The 21309-nt window shown below is 40.9% G+C and overlaps 2 protein-coding genes and 1 long non-coding RNA gene across 22 annotated transcripts in view; 1 reads left to right on the top strand and 2 right to left on the bottom strand.

The window, feature by feature from the left end:
• LOC123136829 (vacuolar-processing enzyme beta-isozyme 1) overlaps window positions 1–15288 on the bottom strand; it is a 58572-nt gene extending 43284 nt beyond the window's left edge. The window contains exons 1-5 of one of the 9 annotated variants that reach the window (XR_006467303.1): window positions 14775–15287; window positions 12631–13612; window positions 11933–12028; window positions 11631–11847; window positions 10336–11554 (exon numbers count right to left, since the gene is read on the bottom strand). Coding sequence is in view for 1 of the 9 variants with exons in the window: in XM_044556340.1 (XP_044412275.1) it covers window positions 11236–11554; window positions 11631–11704 (393 nt within the window). In the remaining 8 variants the exon portion in view is untranslated. Of the gene's footprint in view, window positions 1–9502; window positions 9823–10335; window positions 11555–11630; window positions 11848–11932; window positions 13613–14774 lie in introns of those variants that run through there. The other 8 variants (XR_006467302.1, XR_006467299.1, XR_006467300.1 and 5 more) reach the window with 8 other exon arrangements.
• Window positions 1885–14400, top strand: LOC123136832 (uncharacterized). Of its 12 annotated transcripts, none has more exons than XR_006467316.1 (8): window positions 1885–2495; window positions 2578–2669; window positions 3601–3805; window positions 3989–4152; window positions 4757–4844; window positions 5059–5385; window positions 6620–6685; window positions 9752–10341. XR_006467316.1 is itself a non-coding variant. In XM_044556343.1 (3 exons), exons 1-3 carry the CDS (start codon window positions 5284–5286, stop codon window positions 14191–14193), a joined length of 342 nt encoding a protein of 113 aa, XP_044412278.1. In that variant the 5' UTR covers window positions 4961–5283; the 3' UTR covers window positions 14194–14400. The 12 variants fall into 12 exon arrangements, 1 of the variants encoding a protein (XP_044412278.1); XR_006467315.1 differs by lacking the exon at window positions 9752–10341 and adding an exon at window positions 3214–3434 and having other exon boundaries at window positions 6620–8112; XR_006467320.1 differs by lacking the exon at window positions 9752–10341 and having other exon boundaries at window positions 3989–4005; window positions 4100–4152; window positions 4757–4954; window positions 6620–8112.
• Window positions 15289–15684: 396 nt separating the features above from the next.
• On the bottom strand, window positions 15685–20066 carry LOC123136836 (uncharacterized). Its single transcript, XR_006467329.1, has 3 exons — window positions 17906–20066; window positions 16975–17678; window positions 15685–16547 (listed from the first exon to the last, which is right to left on the bottom strand). It is a non-coding gene; the product is annotated as an uncharacterized lncRNA (long non-coding RNA).
• Window positions 20067–21309: the final 1243 nt, after the last annotated feature.

A 21309-nucleotide genomic window follows, 5' to 3' on the forward strand; every position in this document is an offset into this window, starting at 1 on the left:
TTTAAAAAATGTCCATTAAAGTTTGGAATATGTTCACAAAAATTAAAACAGATCCATAAATAATGAACATAATGAACCATCGCAGGAGATCTGTAGGGGTCGCTTCATGATTGTATTCAGTCCCTCGATTTGGATAAAAAAAAGTTTTCCATATCTTGTACACCGTTGAACCCTCAAAAATTGACACAACTTTCTAAGGGTTAATTTTTGTAAGCTATATAAAAATGACTAAATTTCTATTTTGCCTTCATACACAGCTATATTTTTTATACCACATTACTAATTATTATAAACACCGCTACGCTAGGTCAAGGCAAGGCACTCACTCATCGGTCTAGCTCATGCAGTGTCCATCAATGCAGTTTTATCACCGACATTTTTTTCGTTATGACGCGCCTACTCCTCCCGCACACATAGGCCGGCCCATTTGCAGGTTGCAACGCCCCTGCTTTTATTTCATTTTTTGCCTTTCACGTTCTTATTTCTGTTTTAGTTTTTTCTTCTTTAAATTTATTCGTGATTTCCAGGAAAAAAATATTTCAGAAAAAGTCTTGAAAAATTATAAACTGTTTGTGAATTAAAAAAACATTCGGAAAATCATAAAATGATCATGATTTCAAAAAATTGTTCACATATTATAAAAAACTATCACGGTTTCAAATAAATTTTCAGGAAACAAAAAATGTTCATGATTTTTTAAAAATATCCAGTATTCAAAAAATATTAGGGAATTTAAAAAATGTCCATTAAAGTTTGGAATATGTTCACAAAAATTAAAACAGATCCATAAATAATAAACATAATGAACCGTCGCAGGAGATCTGTAGGGGTCGCTTGATGATTGTATTCAGTCCCTCGATTTGGATAAAAAAAGTTTTCCATGTCTTGTACACCGTTGAACCCTCAAAAATTGACACAACTTTCTAAGGGTTAATTTTTGTAAGCTATATAAAAATGACTAAATTTCTATTTTGCCTTCATACACAGCTATATTTTTTATACCACATTACTAATTATTATAAACACCGCTATGCTAGGTCAAGGCAAGGCACTCACTCATCGGTCTAGCTCATGCAGTGTCCATCAATGCAGTTTTATCACCGACATTTTTTTCGTTATGACGCGTTAGAAAATCAAGTCGTGATGAGACCATCACATTTTTTATTTTTAAAATGACTTTTTAAAAGTCTCTTATCTCGTCATGACATCACCCAGACATACTTTATGAAATTACATTCTAAAAGTCCTTATCTCATCCTGGCATTTGGTTCATAATTTTTTTCTATCTATCGCACGTGCATAATCTAATAGCTTTTCTCCCGTTGCAACGCACGGGCATATTCTGGTTGAGGATCGAACTGATGATCTCGGCTTGCGTCCATAGGGTTGTAGCCAACCGGTCTAATTAGGATTGTGATCGTTGGATATTGCTTAGCTGGGATGGCTGGAAAAAATCTGCGAACGCGTGGGGTTGTTGGGTCTTTCACGGCCTGGGTTGGATTAGGTTGTAGCTAAAAAACGGTCATACCATTAGCAAGGCCGCCCCCAACGGCTCCGTCTGCTCCGATGTCCCCGGGTGCCTCAGAAAGCGAAGCGACGGTAGCATCTAGATGGCAGCAAGGGCGTATCCACCACCGGCCTTCGCGACCTCTTCTGTCCGCAGCTATTCGACGATGGTGCAACAAGGATTCTTTTCGACAATCGAAGTTGAATCACTAGAATATTTAGTTCCCGTTGCAACGCACGGGTCTTTTTGCTAGTAATAATAGTGCGGCTACTGTTTCTGGTCGTACGTCGTCAGCAATTTTACAGAAAGGTCCCTCTGCTTTTGGGAATTCAACCCGCAATCCAGTAAATAAGTTGGAAAAAACGTTTCGCATTTCTACCCCACCCGTGGACGCGCTTGAAAAAAAAAACACCCCCGAGTCAAGCGACAGCGCCTCCCATCCCCATCTCGATCCGCCGCCTCCCCGCCGCCGGCCCGCATCCTCCACCGCGCCATCCGCCCCGCACTGCTGCCTGCCTTCCCTCCGCCGCGCCCTCCTCCCCGTGCACGGTTCGCCGACGCCGAGGCCCAGGCTGCCGCGCTCCGGGCCCGCGCCGGCTGGCTCGAGCGCATGCCGCCAACCGCGACGGGCTGCTCGACACGCTCCTCGCCGCCACGGGCAACGGACGGTAGGACGAGGAGAGGGAGGTGGAGGCAGCGGAGGAGCCGGTAGGATGACGAGAGGAAGGTTGAGGCGGCGGAAGAGCCAGTAGGAGTAGGAGGGGGAAGTGGAGGCAGCGGAGGAGGAGACGGGGATGACGGGGACAGATCGGCTACACGCCGGAGGACGAGGGCATCGCACGGCCTACCGATTCCTTCCTCCCCGTGCCCTGGTTACAAGGCCGTCGCTGCCGTCGCCCAACACCAACCGCCTTGCCCCGATTAGCTCTTGGAGATGCGGACGACAGGATGTGCTCCAGCGCCGCCGCCTACGAGCGCCTCCCAGACGGTTCGTCCCTTCCTCATGGTCATGGAGCTATCTCTTATTAGATCTGATTGTATCCCTGTTTGTGGTGATTGGCTGGGTGTAGATGAGTCGACAACAAAGCTCGGGGACGTGATATGGCGCTCGGTGTAGGTGGCCATGGTGGACCTGAAGAAGCTGGCTGAGATAAGCGATGGGGTCAGTGTTGTGCTCCTCCCGTTCACATTAACCAAATAGTGCAGACTGTGGCTGCATGACTGGTGTATATATCCACTTGGACCACCAAAATCAAACTGATAGCAAGAACCAGATATAGTGCTAAGTTATAGTTCGTACACAGATCCATATTAGTTCAGAGATGCACACAACAAATCTGTACATTCAGAATGACTACCAAAATCCAGCAATACAATTGACTAGATTGGAAGAATTTACTTGATCAATATGTGCACATGAAACAACACTTTAACCCGTGTGAACTATCCGTGGAATTATGCACTGCACAGACATATATTCGGACAGCATGATGTTTCATTTCGAGGCTATAGTTACATCATTGAAACCAAACAACTATATATGATTCCCCATAGACAGATTGCACCAAACACTCTGGTTACCTGCCTACAGCTAATTATTTTACTTAATGCCTGGGAGGTATCAAATTATGGAGCTTGGGGATCTGTCTTGCCTTTAGTCTGAACCGAAATAGCAGCCTCACTGTCTTTTTGGTCTTGAATTACAGTGAGCTGCTGCTCAAATGTCCCATAGCATACCGGCTGCAGCACCCCGAGCTCCTCATTATCTGCTCCATGATCAAGATCCATCGCCACCGACAGCCGCGCACTTGGATGCAAGGCTTGCCCGGACGACTCTGAACCGAAACCAATCCTAGACTGGGAGTTGTATGCATCGTCCATTTGTGCATATCCAACCAAAGCACTTAATTCACAGTCCGCAAAATAGGTAATCTATGTAACGCAAGGCAAATCTAGCTTAGAAATCTACACGGAACTTCCATTGCGCTCTGCTAAATCAACTTACCTGTCCACCGGGTCTTTACATAATCTGATATAATTGTTAGTTATCTCTCTTCCATCACAAAATTCAACTTACTATTTTTTTCTCACAGAACGACTATGTTCAGCCACTATCAGACTTTGGTGGTGTACCCCGGCTGCCAAACCATGCTTTGCCAACCTACTAGAGGAAAGGCGAGGCTCACCAAGGGATGATCCTTCCACCGGAAGGGTAATTAATTTGCATGCCTGATTATCGAAAAAAGAAGCCCTTCTGAACATTACTTATCCTCGATGAGGGGAGACCGGCCAAAAGAGGTAATCCATGGGTGCTGAACTTGGAATGGGATAATGGAGCACTATTTGTTGTTACATTCTAATTTCAGTTGCTTTTGAGTTTTAGTTTTTTTCCTTTAGCATGGTAATTTGCTGGGACCAGGGAGTCTCGATTTTAATTATTGTAAGATGGTAATCAGTTTTATGTCGGTTTTATCTTCTCAGGAGCAAGCAAATGATAAGTTCGTACTCAACATTTTGACATTCAACATGTATGTACTACAATTTCAGAAGGTCAATAATACCCAATGCATTGCCTTCCATGAACTTTGCCAGCGGAAGAAGAATATCCGTCGAGCCGTCCATCTCTTGAGGCGGCTACACCGGAGGTATGTCTCCCCTTGAAAGCTAATCAGCGATACAAGCCCCTGTTTCAGTTTATTTTTTTCTGGAAAATTGGTGATACTTTTGATTGCTCACAATTTCAGTTTGGCTGATATGCACTAGAGTCTAGAGGCATTAAACCAACTACTTTCTCTGTTTCGTTTATGTATTTTGCATTATGTTTCAGTTCTTCTGTATGCTAAATATGTCGTGTTATGACCCTAACATGTCAAGAGTTAATTTCCCCCTATGGCTTGCAAAACTGAAACTATATATTCACTTCGGCTTGATATTGTGTTCTCTATATGTGCGATTTTCTGCTCGATGCACGCTCAAGTTTGCCAATTCAGACTAAACCGTATGTTGCAGGTTAGTCTGCAGAATACTGTACTATTTTTAGGGGTTTGTAAAAATACTATACTGACTAAACTTAGAATTATACTGTATATGTCAGAGTGCTATGTAGCACCTTCTATTTAGTCTACTGCAACAACATATATTTGATGTACGATTGCTGACTGAAGCTCCTCAGCCTGGTAGAATTAGGTTGGTGTGAGCTTGGTTTGATTCGGCCTGGCTTTGATGTCTCTGCCGTGTGTGCGCATGCAGGTGGCAGAGGCGTCCGATCGAACTCAGGTAGAGGCCGGAGGTTTGTTTCTCGGACATGCCAGCAATCACTCTCGATGACACCAATAATGTGAGACACGCTGCATTTACATGATATTGCTAGGAACGCATGCAAATTGCACAATTTGTTATACATGTTGTTTATTGGACCTCAAGAATAGATTTGACACCTTACCATAGGTAGCACTTGATTCCTGGAGTAAACTTGTAACTTTGATCAGTCTATGGTAGATAACTGAGTGTGTTTAACTTATGATGCTGGATTGGATTGGATTTGGGCATAGGTGACGTCATGATTCGTGAAGGCCACCACAACTCATCTTCAAGACCTCCTCTGCTATCGTGTGTCGCGTTGTGCTCGTGCTATTCCTAATTTGGATCAATTGTAGACCGTGTCCTTGTAGAACACAATTCAATGGAGTGCCCAACCCGGATTGTTGCTCTCTGCTATAAGAAGGAAGGGTAGTCGGCTGGAATCTCCATCATGTCAATTTTGCACGAAACATCCAATGTCTTCGCCGAGTTCGTTGGAGGAAGAAGCATCGAGTTCGCCGGAGGTACAAGAACATCCGTCGAGCACTCCAATGTCACCTGCAGCGGCTACACCAGAGGTATGTTTGACCCCTGTTTGATTTATTTTTCTGTCCCCTGGCTGGCTGGCGAGCCCGTGCGCAGCGACTGTTGCTGCTCGCACGCTCGTGCGCGTCCCTGCTGCTAACACTGCTAGCTCGTGCCTGTGCTCTGCAGCAGCCTTGGCTTTGCCTTTTCGTTCCGTTAGTTTCCTCTCTAGCTAGCCGAAATCACTCTGAAGCTGTGAACCGAACGCGTGTGTTCTGAATCTTCTCAACTGAATGCTTCAAAGATAGTTTTGTCCTTCTGCAGAGATTTGCTTGCTTGTCACAGCTTGAATTGGTTATTCCTCAGTTATAGTGCTTGATGGATTTGATAATCTATGATAGCCTTGCTCATATAGTACTAATGAAATTCAATTGCATACTGAAATCTGCTTGGTTATGTACACTGCAGTCCATGCTAATTTGATAGCAGAGCATTGCTGGTTGTCATATTTTTGTTCTGAAATTTGTCTGCTAATCTGGGCATCCACTGCTTCGTCGGGCTGAACATTATAACTCAAAATTCAGAACATATGCCGTCACTTTGCGTCCAATAGTATATTTATGGCTATACGCTTTCATGTTGCCCGATTTTTGTCAGAGCTTCATTTTGTATCTCCAATTGCTTACTCATCTATTAGCTTTGCAGTGGCATACACATGAGTAGATATCTCAGCGTGTACTACAAACATCTTATGTTGGATATGTGTGCTTTCCAACATATATTTGAAGTGTAACCAGCCTTTCGCAGTTGGATGTATTCTGAACATATGAGTTTATCTCCTGAACCCATGGTTACTTACTGAACATAGAGTAGCAAAACTGAAAGTATATATACTGTACTGTACTTGCAGTAATATAGATGCCAATATCATTACCTTTTTCACTTAGGCGGTAGTAGGGATTCACTTTGGTATAAATCTGATTGATAGTTACTGCTCTGGTCTTGATTCCTTTGCATAAGCCTACTTAGAGTAGCAGTGGTTATACGTGTTTGCTTACCTTTTACGAAGCTTCATATTACATCAGAGTTAAGGTAAACTCAAGTATAGAACTTTTTCTGCAAATGAACAATTATATTTCACTAAACTACCTCCAGCCAAACGATTGCTATAATCATTCAACCATGTATTTATAAGCTAAAAATCACATTTAAGATTGGTCTGGATCTGAAATATTCTACCAACAAACTAATGTTTGAGGCTTACCTTTTATTTGATTTTTTTTCCAGGTCCTTAAGATGAGTGATGAACATCCGTCAAGCCATCCAATGTTGCATGTGGCGGCTACACCAGAGGTATATATCCCCTTGAAAGCTAATCAGTTCATAGAAGCCCCTATTTAAGTTAATTGTTTCTTAATGGGTGCCTCTGTTTCATGTTGACAAGAGCAACAAAAAGGTTAGAATTTCATGGTGATGAGTGAGCATAAGATGTTATGAGAATATGTTTGCTTGATTGTACAGATGTAGGTTTCCGTATACTTTGTTTTTTCTGATCCATTCCATGTATAGGCGTTCTTGTTAACAGCATAGGTTCAGGCCATATTTAATTATCAACTAATTATCAAGTGGAGTTGCAGATCATGAATAGGGGAATGATCATAGATGGCCACACCTGCAGTTCAATTTATCTTGATGGAGAGGCACTTGATTCACAAGTAGTTTTAGTGTTTTTTCTAGATAGCTCAAGTACTTAAAGCTTCTGCAATCATGATAATCAAAAGAAGGGACCATTAGTCAGGTTCAATTAACCAAATGCTTCCCATGTATTAACCTGTATATGTTGATATAGATGCACGCGATTCGCAAGTAGTTTTAGCATTTTAGTCTCATGACATTCATGATTTTGGGATCCAACCTTTGACTAAATTATATATCACACCCACTGATGGTAGAGCCCTAGAACTGTTTGAATGCCAAATATCCTGGACGATCAACCTTTAGTTTGAACTTTGGATCCATTTCTTATCTCCAGTGAGCATTTTTATAAATAATATCCAATTATGTAGCGCTAGCTCGAGCCTTGAACACTATTTTTCTTGTTTTCTTTTTTAAAACCGCCAACAACATTCATTCAAATTCATCTCTTATTTCTGTAATACATGCTTTCAAGGAAAACTATATATGCAACTACTATAGGGAATAAATGCTATGCATGTTAGCCAGCAGAAATCTTATGTGTTTGAGTTTGTAATCCATCTGAAACTAATAATTTCGCCACGAACAGTCTGAATTTGGATAGGACCCTTGCCCAGATCATATAGTTCTAGCTATTCACTTTATATTGGTCCAACGTTTGGCAGTCCATGTTTCTCTGTTTGTTCCCTATTTGATTAAAATCCATGAACAAATAAGTGCTGTTTCTCCCTGTTTTATCAAGTTTGAAAGTCTGAATTTCGATAGGACCCTTGCGCAGATCACATAGTTCTAGCTGTTCATATTATTTTATTTTATATTGGCTGTAAATGACTTTCAGTTTTTAGCTTTCATAAAATTTAGACATGTACTCTTTAACAGTATGCTGTGGTGATGGTTGTCCTGTGTGCTGGTTGGATAATATTGCTTTTACTAGCAGTCGCAATGCTCTTAATTATTATTTTATTTCCACAAATATCATCTTGTTTTGCTATTTATGTAATACTATATACGTTCACTGAAAGCAAACCTTTCAGTTGCTGCTGTGGTCCTCTTATTATTGTTATTTAGAGTTCAAAATCCATCAATTTCATGAATATGGTGACAATGTATTTGATTCTATTGAAGACCCAATGTATGACAAGGTGCTATTTTCATTTACTATGCTGGGCAACCATGAAAAACTCGATCCAATTCATAATTTGAATTACTCATGTGTTCTTTATGGCTCTACTCCTTTTTATTGGAGAAGGGGTATTTTTTGTCATGTTTCTAATGCGCAATTTAAAGTCATGCTTGCATATTTCACCGTTTTTTCTTAATTCCAGAATGTAGTGATAATTAGCTAAACTAGAGAAGTATTAATCTATTCCTATTTAGCATACCGTAACATTCGAAACATTGCGTTTTGAGTTTGTTGATATGAACCACTCAAACGGTGCTCTCTGCCCATATTTAGTACAAGCGCTTCACATTTCGAGAGATAATGCACCACTCAAACGGTGCTCTCTGCCCATATTTAGTACAAGCAACAACAAAGTTGACACCTCAGGTGTCAGGTCTGAATTATGCTGAACTTTTTTTATCTTTTTATTAACCACATCGGTGGCTAAAAGAATTCATGAGTAGTAACGCAGACTAAGAAATTGCTATTTATCTTGTCTATGCTAAGAAACCGGAGACTGAATTTTCCGACACAGAAGGATTCCTTGAGAGCACATCAGCACCTGAAGCTGCTGCTCTCGTAGCTCTACACTTTTCTTCTTTCCGGACACCTGACAACCTGAGCATGCAATAGCACAAGTAGGTCATGCTGTGCAACATCAGCAGAGCGCACTCATTGCAGCGGCTACTCGGGCGTCTTTGACGACACCATGCTTGATGCTAAAGTAGAAGAGTGCAGCACGGTTGATGAGCTGAAGCGGCATGAAAACATTAACTTTTATTAAAAATAAGGATATTTCCATGTTTAACCTTATTATCGATGTTTATTAAAATTGGTTATAAAAAAGGTGCACAATGACACATGAAGCAGGTTCTGCCCCTTTTACGGCCCGGTGCAACGCACGGGCATTTGTACTAGTAAAAAAAAGACTTTTGGTTTCTAAGGAGACAATCTTAATCCAGTATGTAATTTGAAGTTCAAATTTTGTTTTTACTCAGCAATAGTATCCACTAAATGTACGCAGTATAATTATGTTTCAAGTAATATAGGCAAGCTATGTAGTAACTGAATAAAAGATAAATAAGGTGTGACATAATGAGAACAAATAGTCATACAACAAATAATAACATCAAACCTAACCCTCTAACTCTTGTCAGCAGCTTGTATCAAGTTGCGGAAGGCCCATGTCTGAATTATTGAAAGATAAAACACATCAAGTCTTATTACATAAGAACATGAAATCATAAAGAGCATTTACTCGCGTATGTTCGCGTGGATCTGGAGCATTGCCCGTAAGCTAATGGTGGACAGAATTTTAGTAGTGAAAGAAACAAACCAGTGTCATCCATATTCTCAAATTCCATATGAATCAAAAAGTGATAACAATCCTCGAGAACAAGCCATATACTCCCTCCGTCCCAAAATAAGTGTCTTGACCTTAGTACAATTTTGTACTAAAATTAGTACAAAGTTGAGACACTTTTTTTTGGGACAGAGGGAGTATTTAGTATCGATCAGTGAGCAGCATCATAGAAGTCTTATATTTTTTTGGTTTCTGACAGAGAGCAGCAATATATACAAGGGGGTCAACGCCTTCTTGCGAACTCCCAGATGTGCATGCTCATGTTCCTGCCTGCAAGTAACAAAAGACTAAGCACTTAGCTTAGAATTCAATGTAAAAAATGTAAATGAAGAACATGTAAAGGGGTTAAGTACACCACTGATTATTTCTCACTGGAGCGCTACACCAGATGCATGGCATAGGAGGAAACTCTTATTATCCAATGATTCAGATGTATACTGCTACAACACACAGTACTGTTAAAATGCTAGGGGAAGAAAGATTTCATGGTAGAACGATTATCATTAAAATCATGAGGCCAAATGGTCAACAATTTAGTGGGGCCCTGTGATTTTGGGCCAACAGTGTTCATATATTTTCCAGTGCATATATCCCAAAAAACTTGCATCACTTTCTTGCTTTTATTGTAACACCAGTTGATTAATTGACCACAAAACTGATAAAATATTCCTAAGCAAAACTTCTTCTAGTTAGAACTGAAGCCTTTTGATGTTAGCAACTCATCTAGAGTGTCTTGCCCAACATCAAGAAATTAGGATGAGAATGAGGAATGAAGGATTCAACCTGGGCAGATAAAAGTTAATGCATTCCAAAATTGTTGTGGTGGACAGAGCAGCAGACGCAGCTTGATCTCATCCTTGTTGAAGTCGTTGATGAAGAGGTCCAGATTTTAACACATAGATGAGCAAACAATTCCCCTATGCATCGCTGGCTGAGAACAATGATAACAACTTTTGAGATTCATCTTAGGCTTCCTTCTCTGTGTCCACGAGCTGCAAGTCAGCCTCTGCCTCTGAATCGGTGTGCTGACGACGGGGGACAGGAGCCTGAGAGAGTGTGGCATGCTGCTGTAAACTGAGAAGGGGAGAAGAGGCCTATGGCCATGTTACTGACTGTGACGGCCTGACGGGCTAGGCTCCTGTCTGCGCTCCCCCTCGCCGACGAGCATGGACCTGCAGGGTCCCCAGCAGCATACATGGCTATCCGGAGAGGCAGGGCTCGGCGAGCAAGGGCAGGGCATAGAGCGCGGCGTCAGTGTCACTGTAACCATCAACCGGATTCAACGCGCGCGATTCTGACACCGCCCTGCCTCCTGCGCGTCCTCCTCCTCCCGGCCATTTACTTTCGACATGGCGTAGAAAGTGTACTTCTGAGTACTTCTAAATTATTTTGCTACTTGAAAAGTTGTCTGAGTGGTAAATTGTTTTCCAAATTTCTAAGAACATATTTATTTTGCATGGATTGGAGATTGATTGATTGTTTGGTTGTCCGCAGATTCAAAGATGAAGTACATAGTAAAGGTAGGGGCAAGGGGCATCAGACGTGCTAATTTTTCTGAACTCTACAATGGAGCCTGTGTTTCTGAATTTCTGTCAAAGTGTCAACTCTGGATCATACATAGTAGTGCTTTTTTGATAGTAGGTGGTCTGAATTTCTGTCAATGGTTTGAATTTCTCAAAGTGACTACTGTAGATCGTACATAGTAGTGCTCTTTTGATAGTAGGTGGCCGAAGTGTCAAACGTTGGAACAAGCATGAAAAGAATATCAACATCTCTTTGATTGATTGCACCCTTGAGGCTGGGCGAAAGCAGCGGCCTGTTTGTGATGCTTGACTTCACAGGATAGAAACCTTGATAAAGGAAAAGCTTGTCATCCTTGAATGTCTTGTTACCATACTCCATGACATGAGAACCGATATTGGAGTCATTTGGGGGTGCCGTTCTTGCTTTAACCACCTCGTACTGCTGCTTGATGGTTTCCTTCTGTAGATTGTGAGTTTCACTGCACAGTAGGATCCCATGGTTCAGAATAGCAAGACAACATACAGAGCATAAATATTACACCTGATGCTTTTTACCTGTCTTCCATCCAAGAAACCCTGTATGCGTCACCCAAGCAGGTCATACATTCAGGAGGAGCTGGTGTTTCCATCCCAGGGCAGTATGCTCCCTAGCTACTTTCTTCCACATTTGCTGCTGTTGTAACATAAATATTAAGGTCTTGTGGCATTAATCCCTCAAAGATACTGCCACTTTCACATGCTTCAACATATATGATCTGCCAAAATTGCAATTCTAGTTGAATATAAGACTCAAAACAGACCGTTTCAGCTTAATAAATATATTTTTTAATGGAAAAGAAAAAAGAGAGGATAGATACCATCTCGGAATAGCTTTTGGAAGCATGCTTTTGCCGTAGCACTTTGATGAAGTCGCCAGCATAAAAAAATGGCAGGTTGGGCATACCTACATGGGTCTTTAACAGAATCAAAGACATAGTGAGAGTGTTCCTGAGACTGAGGGCATCTGCAATGATAATCATCAAATATTTTCGTGTCGTAACAAGATCTGTGGACCCCAATGCCTTGATTAAATGTACACATGGTTCCAGCGGCACGAGCTTAATTGCACAAAAGGACCAACAAACCTAGCTCTCGATAAAAAATATAAGCTCCAAAACATGTACAATTAATGAAACTTCTCTCTTCAACTTATCCTCTGAATATTTTTACCAATTTTTTTATATTTTTTCTCAAGATGCTTATTGACTTAAGCTTTCCAGAGTAAAAAGAGTCACTCAATTCCGAGTTTACGTGAGGGGGTCAATAAAATCTACAACCGATCTAAAAAATTGTGACAAACAATGGTTCGAAACTTCGAAGGCCAAAAGATTGTTCAATAAAGAGCACATTTGAAATAGCAAAACAGAATGCTATGTGATAAGAAAAAATTCTGTTATTCACCTAGACATTAAAAGAATCTCAAGTCACTCTGATCCATTCTGTGTTATTCAGTGCACTACAATTTATTCACCAACAAAATAAAGACCAAGAAGCAATGAATCTGGAGGTTACTGACCTTTTATGCAGCAAAGGAGACACGGCTATATGTGGTTCTGCTCGATAGCCCATAAGTACAGCATGGGATCCTTCTTATTGCTCCTGTACGTTGTCTCATTCAGACAACTGTAGCTACTAACATCAATCAACATTCCTTCCAAGCACTTGAATTTGGTAGACACTATCAATGCCTTGGAGTACATTGGATCTAAAGGCAGCCTAGCCATCTACCCACTGGATTTGAAAGCTTACAGACAACTGTAGCTACTAACATCAATCAACATTCCTTCCAAGCACTTGAATTTGGTAGACACTATCAATGCCTTGGAGTACATTGGATCTAAAGGCAGCCTAGCCATCTTCCCACTGGATTTGAAAGCTTACAATGATCAGTCAAATAATTTATCATAACAACCTGAATAAACCCACATCATGTAAGTAATATGATATCTCAATTAGGGTGTGTGTGTGTATGTGTGTGCCCGTGTAGCTGGTCTATTTGCAAATGAAACTGCTCCAAGAAAATTTCAATTAGAGCTAGGTGATAGTGACAGATTGCTACATATATATGTGAACCTGTATTATCATACAGTCATATATACTTGAGCTAGCTGATAGTGACAGATTACTACATCTATGTGAACCTTTATTATCCTACTCTGCTTCTCTTGATCCTCTTTGCCTTGCTATAAAGCTCAGTTTTGGAAACTTAACCCTGAACCTCCAAAACATGTTTTCATTTTCCAAAAAGGAAGTAAATTTCTTTGGCATGATCAAGCCAAATCAACCTTATCCATCTTGGTCCCTAGCTCAAATGATATAAAGTTGAGGCAACTGACCTTTTCCACTTTACAATCAGATTACAGTCTGCATAACCCTTGTCCAGGCAAAACTCATACAGATTATTTGACATATCCTTCCTTCTTCTATAGAAAAGATCATAAATGTAATGGCTTCTTGAAATGCGGGAAATTGGGTAGAGTGCTTCGCACTTTCTCTTCCTGTCATGTGTATCATTTTCAGATGTGCGTGCAGATCATATTAGTACTCATCCTGTAGTATGAAATATCAATCGACAAATAGAACATCTTTGTGACGGCGAAATTATAGGAAATCAGTATGATTCTATCTATATCAATCGACCAGAAGGTACAGGTTACAGTAAGCAACCGAAGAATATATAAAATCCTATCAAAACTCATGCTCTTTTCAAATTTCAGTTTCAAAAAGATTACAGTAAGCAACCGAAGAATATATAAAATCCTATCACAACTCATGCTCTTTTCAAATTTCAGTTTAAAAAAGATCCTAAAACATAACAAACATGTCGCAAAAAGCCATCAAAACAAGCCGATCAATCAATTCAGATCAAATTCTACTGACACGTCCATCTCCCTTGTTCATCCAGAAGGAAGCAGAAATAGGCGTCCTGACAGTCAGCGACACCAAGATAACCACAGGCGGCATGGCCGTCAGCCCGACACCAAGGTTCTGGCTCCCACGGTCGGTCAACTTGACTCTGCTACAGGACAGCCACATGGGCATCGCACTGACTCGAAGACCACATGCATGTGGAGCATGAGCGTGGTGGTAGACTCCGACGACCACGAGTGCAGCAACTCCAGCGGCCAACAAACTTGTGTATGTGCTATTGTGCTAGGTCCTGTTGTTAATAGAAGGAACTTGCAGCTTGCTATGAATGTGAGGAAAAAATGGCATTGTAGACATGTGATGTCCTGACTTGATTGAACTGGAAACAGAAAAGAAAAAATGGGAGGGAGATGACCAATTGTCGAGCTGAATGTTGTGTGTACTTGTATTAGTTAAAACTGACCCATTCACTGTACGATTTTATCTTTGAAAGATGGTTGGAAGAGAAATCTTATTTATATGTAAGTTAATTCTGCAGATGACAGGTCATGGTTTCTTTACTTTGCACATGAATATGTAGATGGATGGAATTTGACAGCATAACATCATCTATATATTACAAAATTTGATAGGCCCATGCAATTTGACAGCAATGTATCAGAAAACTTGGTTAACCAATGGTTTCTGCAACTCAAGTAAATGGGGAATGAGTGATTTTCTGCAGTTCAAGAACATGGCGATTTATGACCAGATCGTGGGGAATTAGGAAAAGAGAGGAGATGAATGGATTACCTGATGGTGATGAAGTCCTCATTCGTACGCCACCCCTGGCCTGGTTGGTGTACTTTCGCCCGACCGGCCGGCTCTGGATCCCTCCGTCTGCAGCGCACGTCCTCTGTCGCTCGGCTCCGGCGAGCTCCTGCCTAGGACACCGCACCGCCCCTCCTTTCTTCCTTCTTCTCTCCCTCATCTCCATTCTTCTTTCTGCCCAGGAGCCGCGGATGCCATGGATCTGCCAGGGAAACCACGCTCCGGCCTTCCTCATCGTCACCGGCGACCCCTGCCTCGCCGCCCGCCTCCGAATCGGCCTCCCCAGCCTCTGCCGCACACGGATCCGGCCCCTGCAAGCTCCAGCCGCCGGCGTCGTTCCGCATCGAGCAGCCGCCGCCGCCAGACGCCGGCGTCGTTCCGCGTCGAGCAGCCGCCGCCCCCAGTCACTCGTTATGCACGGGTCTTTTTTGCAATGTTTTCTCAGAGCCAGGATCGCGGGTTCAATACACCAAAATGAAGGGTCTTTTTTGTAAAAACGAAACGTTTTCTCTGGTAGCCACTAAAACAGGGACTGCGGGTTGATTTCATGTAAACCGAGGGGCTGTTTTGCAAAACAACCACGACGGACGAACAGAAGCAATCGCTGGTTTATATATATATATATATATATATATATATATATATATATATATATATATATAATATATAATATATATATATATATATATATATAGACACACACACTAATAAAAATGCCCGTGCGTTGCAACGGGATAAATAATCCTCACATGCCCCTAGCGACCCATCCATGTTGCCACTTCTCTTTGCCACCATCGCTGATGGTTCTAGGCGACCTAGGGCACATGCACAGAGGCCGGAGGGGCTTGCCCTTTGCCCGACACTGCAGCGGGCGCTTTAGTCCCGTGCCTGGCAAACGATGCCTTCTGGTGCACACATTAATCGGGAAGGAGCGGGTTGATCGGGAAGGAGGGAGAGGGGGCTGGGCGGAATGGTTTTAACACATAAAGAATAACAAAAACTGAAACCAAAACAGATATATACTATATCATTTTTCTTATCTGTATCAGTGGTACTAATATTGCTTTTCTCTTGTGAAAAAAAATATTGTTAGAACTTAAAAGTTTGAAACATGTCTTTACAGTATAAAAGTTTCAACACTCACCTTGTTTAATGGGGAACAATTTCTGACACATTTTGTTCAATTTGCAAATTGATTACCGGAAAGTACTACCTAATAGTCTAAAACCGAATGAAGAGAAGGAGCAAGGCATGGAAAATGTCCCTTAATGTCATCATATATAATGTTATAGCATTAATTAAGGACCGTCTTAACATATAGGAGGTGTTGACCCCACTTGGTTTGAGGGAGCCACGGCCCAAAACGGACATGAAGTCCCAGAAATGAAAAACAAAGTTTCCCTGAAACATCACAACAAACCAGCGACACAACATCCATGCAGTATAAGTTTGCCTCGATCTTTCACCTAACAAGCTAGCTAGGTGATTGTAATAATTAATTCATACACAGACGCATTATATATCTTCCTGATTATCTATCCTAATACAGTTTGCTACATAGTTGCAAAGAATTCAGTACATAGCAAGATAGGTACACGCCTGCTGGAAAGTACCTAAAACTGAAAGAAGAAAAGCAGCGGGGATGTAAGCAACATGTTCCCTAAGCAGCGTCTCCACCTTACCCCGGCAAAGAAGAATCCCTGGTCCTCTCAGTCTTTCATTTGCCGTCCGGCTCCTTCTTCCCCAAGGTCACACCTGCATCCATTTTATCTATCAATTTACAGAAAGTGGAACATCCGTTTTATCTAGTACCAATTACAGAGAACGGAAGTATGCTACTTTCGAACACTACCTGCAAGAACTCTTCCACAATATAGCCATGATCAGTACACCAATCGAAAATTGAAACTTATTCATACATGTGTCAATCTGTGAGACTCACAAAACAAATCCTGTACATGTATACTGACACATAATTGGATCATCGATTTCATTATTTCTACACATGCAACTTCTAACAGGATGGAAATAAAAAGAACTACATTTCCTAAGAACCTGTAACCTTCCACTATTCTTGTGCCAAGAGCAATCTTCAGTACCACTAATTGTAAAACAAAAGCAATCTATAGGATTTCCAATTATTGTTACCAATCTAAAGTAACAATTGCTTGAGGTCACGCACCATAGTTATCTTCCTTGGAGGAGGTTGGCAGCCTGCTCTATTCGTTCATGTTATCTGCTTCCCCATGTAAGAAGGGATGCAGCCTTGTAAAACAAATAAAAATGGATGTGAGAATTGGTAAGCAGCGGTCACAGTTCAGATCTGGAAATTAAGAACGAGGAAATGAAAGAAAATGTCAATTTTCAGAGCTCCAACAAAATGATGGGAATTTACACACTCAACATGAGCTTTTATAGTGTTTTAAAGCATTAAATACTCTAAAAATGCAAATTCATTTTGAAAAAAAAAAACAGCAGTCCTGATTTCAATTCGTTAAGAGAGAAAAGGTTCAGTTACAATTATAAATAGAGAAGGAAACAAATATAATGTATATTCTAACAGAGAATGCCGCTGAACCACAAAATAGAGGGATCACTCCTTTCCTAATATAATTTCCTCAATCCCGGCCACCTGGTACCCATTAGCAGCCGACCTCTGCATATATGAGTTTGCAAACTTGTCACTCACTGTAGAAGTAATAACACAAGAAACAGTTGTAGGAAATGAAGCATTGCTAGCCCCTGCAATCAAATTTGTCAACATCTATAGCCGATAAATACTCTGATTTTCTCCGGGGGATTAAAATTTAGGTGGCAAATAATTTCAGATTTGGGGAGAAACTCATAGATGAATATGTTGCAGTGAAGCCTGCTGTCTTGAAGCTCCTGCACCACAAAACAAATATCAGTGCACTGCTCTACTACTAATCTAGAACAAAACAAATCAAGGAAACTATCAAGTTTTCTAATAAAAATCAAGAAAAAAACTCTGTTATTTATCTAGACATAAAAAATCTCAAGTCTCTCTGATCTATTCTGTGTTATTCACTGCAGTACAATTTATTTACCAACAAAATAAAGACCAAGAAGCAATGAATCTGGAGGTTCCTGACCTTGATGCAGCAAAGGAGACACGGCTATATGTGGTTCTGCTCGGTAGCCCATAAGTACATCATCAGATCCTTTATTGCTCCTGTACGTCATCTCATTGCAGACAAGTGTAGCTACTAACATCAATCAACATTCCGTCCAAACACTTGAATTTGGTAGACACTATCAATGCCTTGGAGTACATTGGATCTAAAGGAAGCCTAGCCATCTGTTTACCCACTGGATTTGACAGCTTACAATGACCAGTCAAATAATTTCTCATAATAACCTGAATAACCCACATCATGTAAGTAATATGATATCTCAATTAGGGTGTATGTGTGTGCCCGTGTAGCTGGTCTATTTGCAAATGAAACTGCTCCAAGAAAATTTCAATTAGAGCTAGCTGATAGTGACAGATTACTACATATATGTGAACCTGTATTATCCTACAGTCATACATACTTGAGCTAGTCGATAGAGACATATTACTACATCTATGTGAACCTTTATTATCCTACTCTGCTTCTGTTGATCCTCTTTGCTTTGCTATAAAGCTCAAATTTGGAAACTTGACCCTGAACTATTGTCATGTGGGGCCTGAACTTCTATCTCTGAACATACTCCAGTCCTCTAGTTCTAGTTCTAATTTACAGTTGGCTGTAAAAGGGAGAAAAAATTAAATCAGTTCTAGTTCTAGTTTTAGTTCTAATTTTCATGTGGGGCCTGAATAGTACTGAAAGGTGAAAGCCATGTCATGCTATTTACTGAAGAATAGAGAAACCAAGAGTAGTACACACCAAGATTAAATCAGTAACCTTGTATAAGCTGCTGGCAACGCAGCAGCAGCAACTCATGCAAAAATCATAGGTAGACCAAGCTGTTCGCATTGATTTATCCAGTGGAGACGTTGATTGCAGAATCGCATCACCAATAATATTAGTTGCTTCTATGACAGGAATATGCTAGACCCAGCTAGCTCTAACATAGTGATCTGTTATGTCGGGTTTAACCAAACACTGAATTGCTAGAATAAATTTGTGAAAATATGCTTCTCTCGCCTACGTGGTTTGAGCAATTTCAACATCATCAATCTAGAGAGGATAACAACAATAGACCAGCGATTGGGTGGAACATGGATCAACGACGGATGAGAAAAATGAACCAGCTCCAAGTGACCTGGTTAGGATGGATTCAATAACTGACCATGAAAGAAACAAATTCAGAAAATAATACTGATAAAATGAATGACGAAAACGATGAGGATCCCAGATGTGACAAACAGATGTGATTCAATATGAAAAATTATATAAAGCCTCTCGTGTTAGTTCCGGAACACAATGTAACCTTAAACATAAGTACATGTATAGTTCAACATTGATAGTTGAAGCAAGTCCATAAACTTTGAGCCACAAATAGTGTCCAATATTAAGATTTTTTTACTGACTTACAATAAAAGTCCATGACAAGGAGGATCTTCAGCAACACTCTTCAATTCATATACTCTAAGAATAAAGAACCATCCTCTCCATGGAATCTATCAATTAATCTACATATGGATATTTTCTCAATCACCTAGCCAGTACAGAACAAAAAAATAAAAACGTAGATAAGATCAGTACAATTCCCCTCTTTGATTTGGTGCCCTAGGACAAAAACCACCGTTTCCCAGACTGATCTGATGCGTCCTCCTACACGTACATGAGTTGCTGGTCAACCTCCGCCTCTGGCTCAGTGTACTCACACAGGGGACAGGAGCCCGAGAAAGTCTGGCACGCCACTGTGAATTGAGATCGAAGGAGAAGAGGCCGTCCATGAGGCTAACCAGAGAATACCATGGCGAGGTGAATCGTGGGAGACGGGGGACAGGGGCGGGCCAAGAAGGAAGGAGGGACGAACCTGGGGCCGCCGGAGACGCGCCGGCGAAGCCCTGCCCGAAACCCTAGCCATGGGGGGTCGGTCGCGAGCTGGCGGTAGAGGCCAGGAGAGGAGAATCTGGAAGGAGGGGAGGGAGGAGCGGGCCGTGGGGAGCTAGTAGGCGTGCTGCGCGGCGCCAGAGCTCGCCGGAGAAGCAGGCGGCGGCGGCTTCGTGGGCGAGAGGGAGAGGAGGCGAGAGCCCGTGCTCCGTGTGTGGCCGCGGTGTGTATTTTTTTCTTTACATGCTCGGACCGCGGGTAGAATACCCCAAATCACAGGGTCTTTTTTGCATGAACGAAACGTTTTCTCAGATAGGCCACTTAAAAAATAGGACTGCGGGTTGAATACTAAAAAACAGAGGGACTTTTATGTAAAATTACCGACGGACGACCAGAAGCCATAACTGGTTTATTATATATATATATATATATATATACTAGCAAATATGCCCGTGCGTTGCAACGAGAGAAAAACTATCAAATTATGCAGGAGTGGTAGATAATGGCTATTAAAATGCCAAGGTGAGATAAGGGCTTCTAAAATGTCAATTCAAAAACCATGTCTAAGTGATGTCATGATGAGATAAGAGTCTTTTGAAAAGTCATTTCAAAAAACAAAAAATGTGATGGTTTGACCATGATTTGATTTCCTAAGGCGCAAACTGCATTGATGGACCCTGCCTAAGCTAGACTGATGAATGATGTATATCATCTTGACCTAACGTAGCAGTGGTTGTCATAACAATTACTGTGGTACCAGAATAAACATAGCTGTGTATGGAGGCAAAATAGACATTTAGTTATTTTTATATAGTTTACAAAAACTAACCCATAGAAAGTTGTGTCAATATTTTTTGGGTTCAGCGTTGTATGAAACATGGAAGCCTTTTTTTACCCGATGCGAAGGATTAAATAAAATCATAAATCGACCTCTAGAGATCCCTTATTAAAACTTCTACGCAGGCGATGTTTGATTTTGTTCATCATTTACGGGCCTGTTTTAATTTTGGAAACATTTCAAAAAAATCATGTATATTTTTTTTCTAATTCCAGAATGTGTTTTGAATACTGGATTTTTTAAATCATGTTTTTTTTCATGAACATCTATTTGATATTTTGATTTATTTTTCTATGATATGCGAATTTTTTTTTGAAATCATGAACAATTTAGGATTTCTCAATAAAACTCGCAGCTTTTTGAAATTTGGTTCTTTTAAAAATCCCGAATGAATTTAAAGAATGAAACAAAAGGAATTAAAAAAGTAAAAAGCAAAAAACGAAATAGAAAACAGGGCGCCACCAGCCACATATGGGCCGGCCCATTAGCACTTGCAGGAGGAGGAGGCGCGGCATGTACATTTTTTTCTAGTTCAGACTATGTTTGGAATACTGGATTATTTTTAAAAAAACATGATTTTTTATTTCTTGAACATCGATTTGATATTCTGATTTTTTTTATGGTATGCAAACAATATTTTGAAATCATGAATATTTTATGACTTATCAATAAA

The sequence above is a fragment of the Triticum aestivum genome, chromosome 6B (genome assembly GCF_018294505.1).
Source record: "Triticum aestivum cultivar Chinese Spring chromosome 6B, IWGSC CS RefSeq v2.1, whole genome shotgun sequence".
In the NCBI taxonomy this organism is placed as follows: domain Eukaryota; kingdom Viridiplantae; phylum Streptophyta; class Magnoliopsida; order Poales; family Poaceae; genus Triticum; species Triticum aestivum.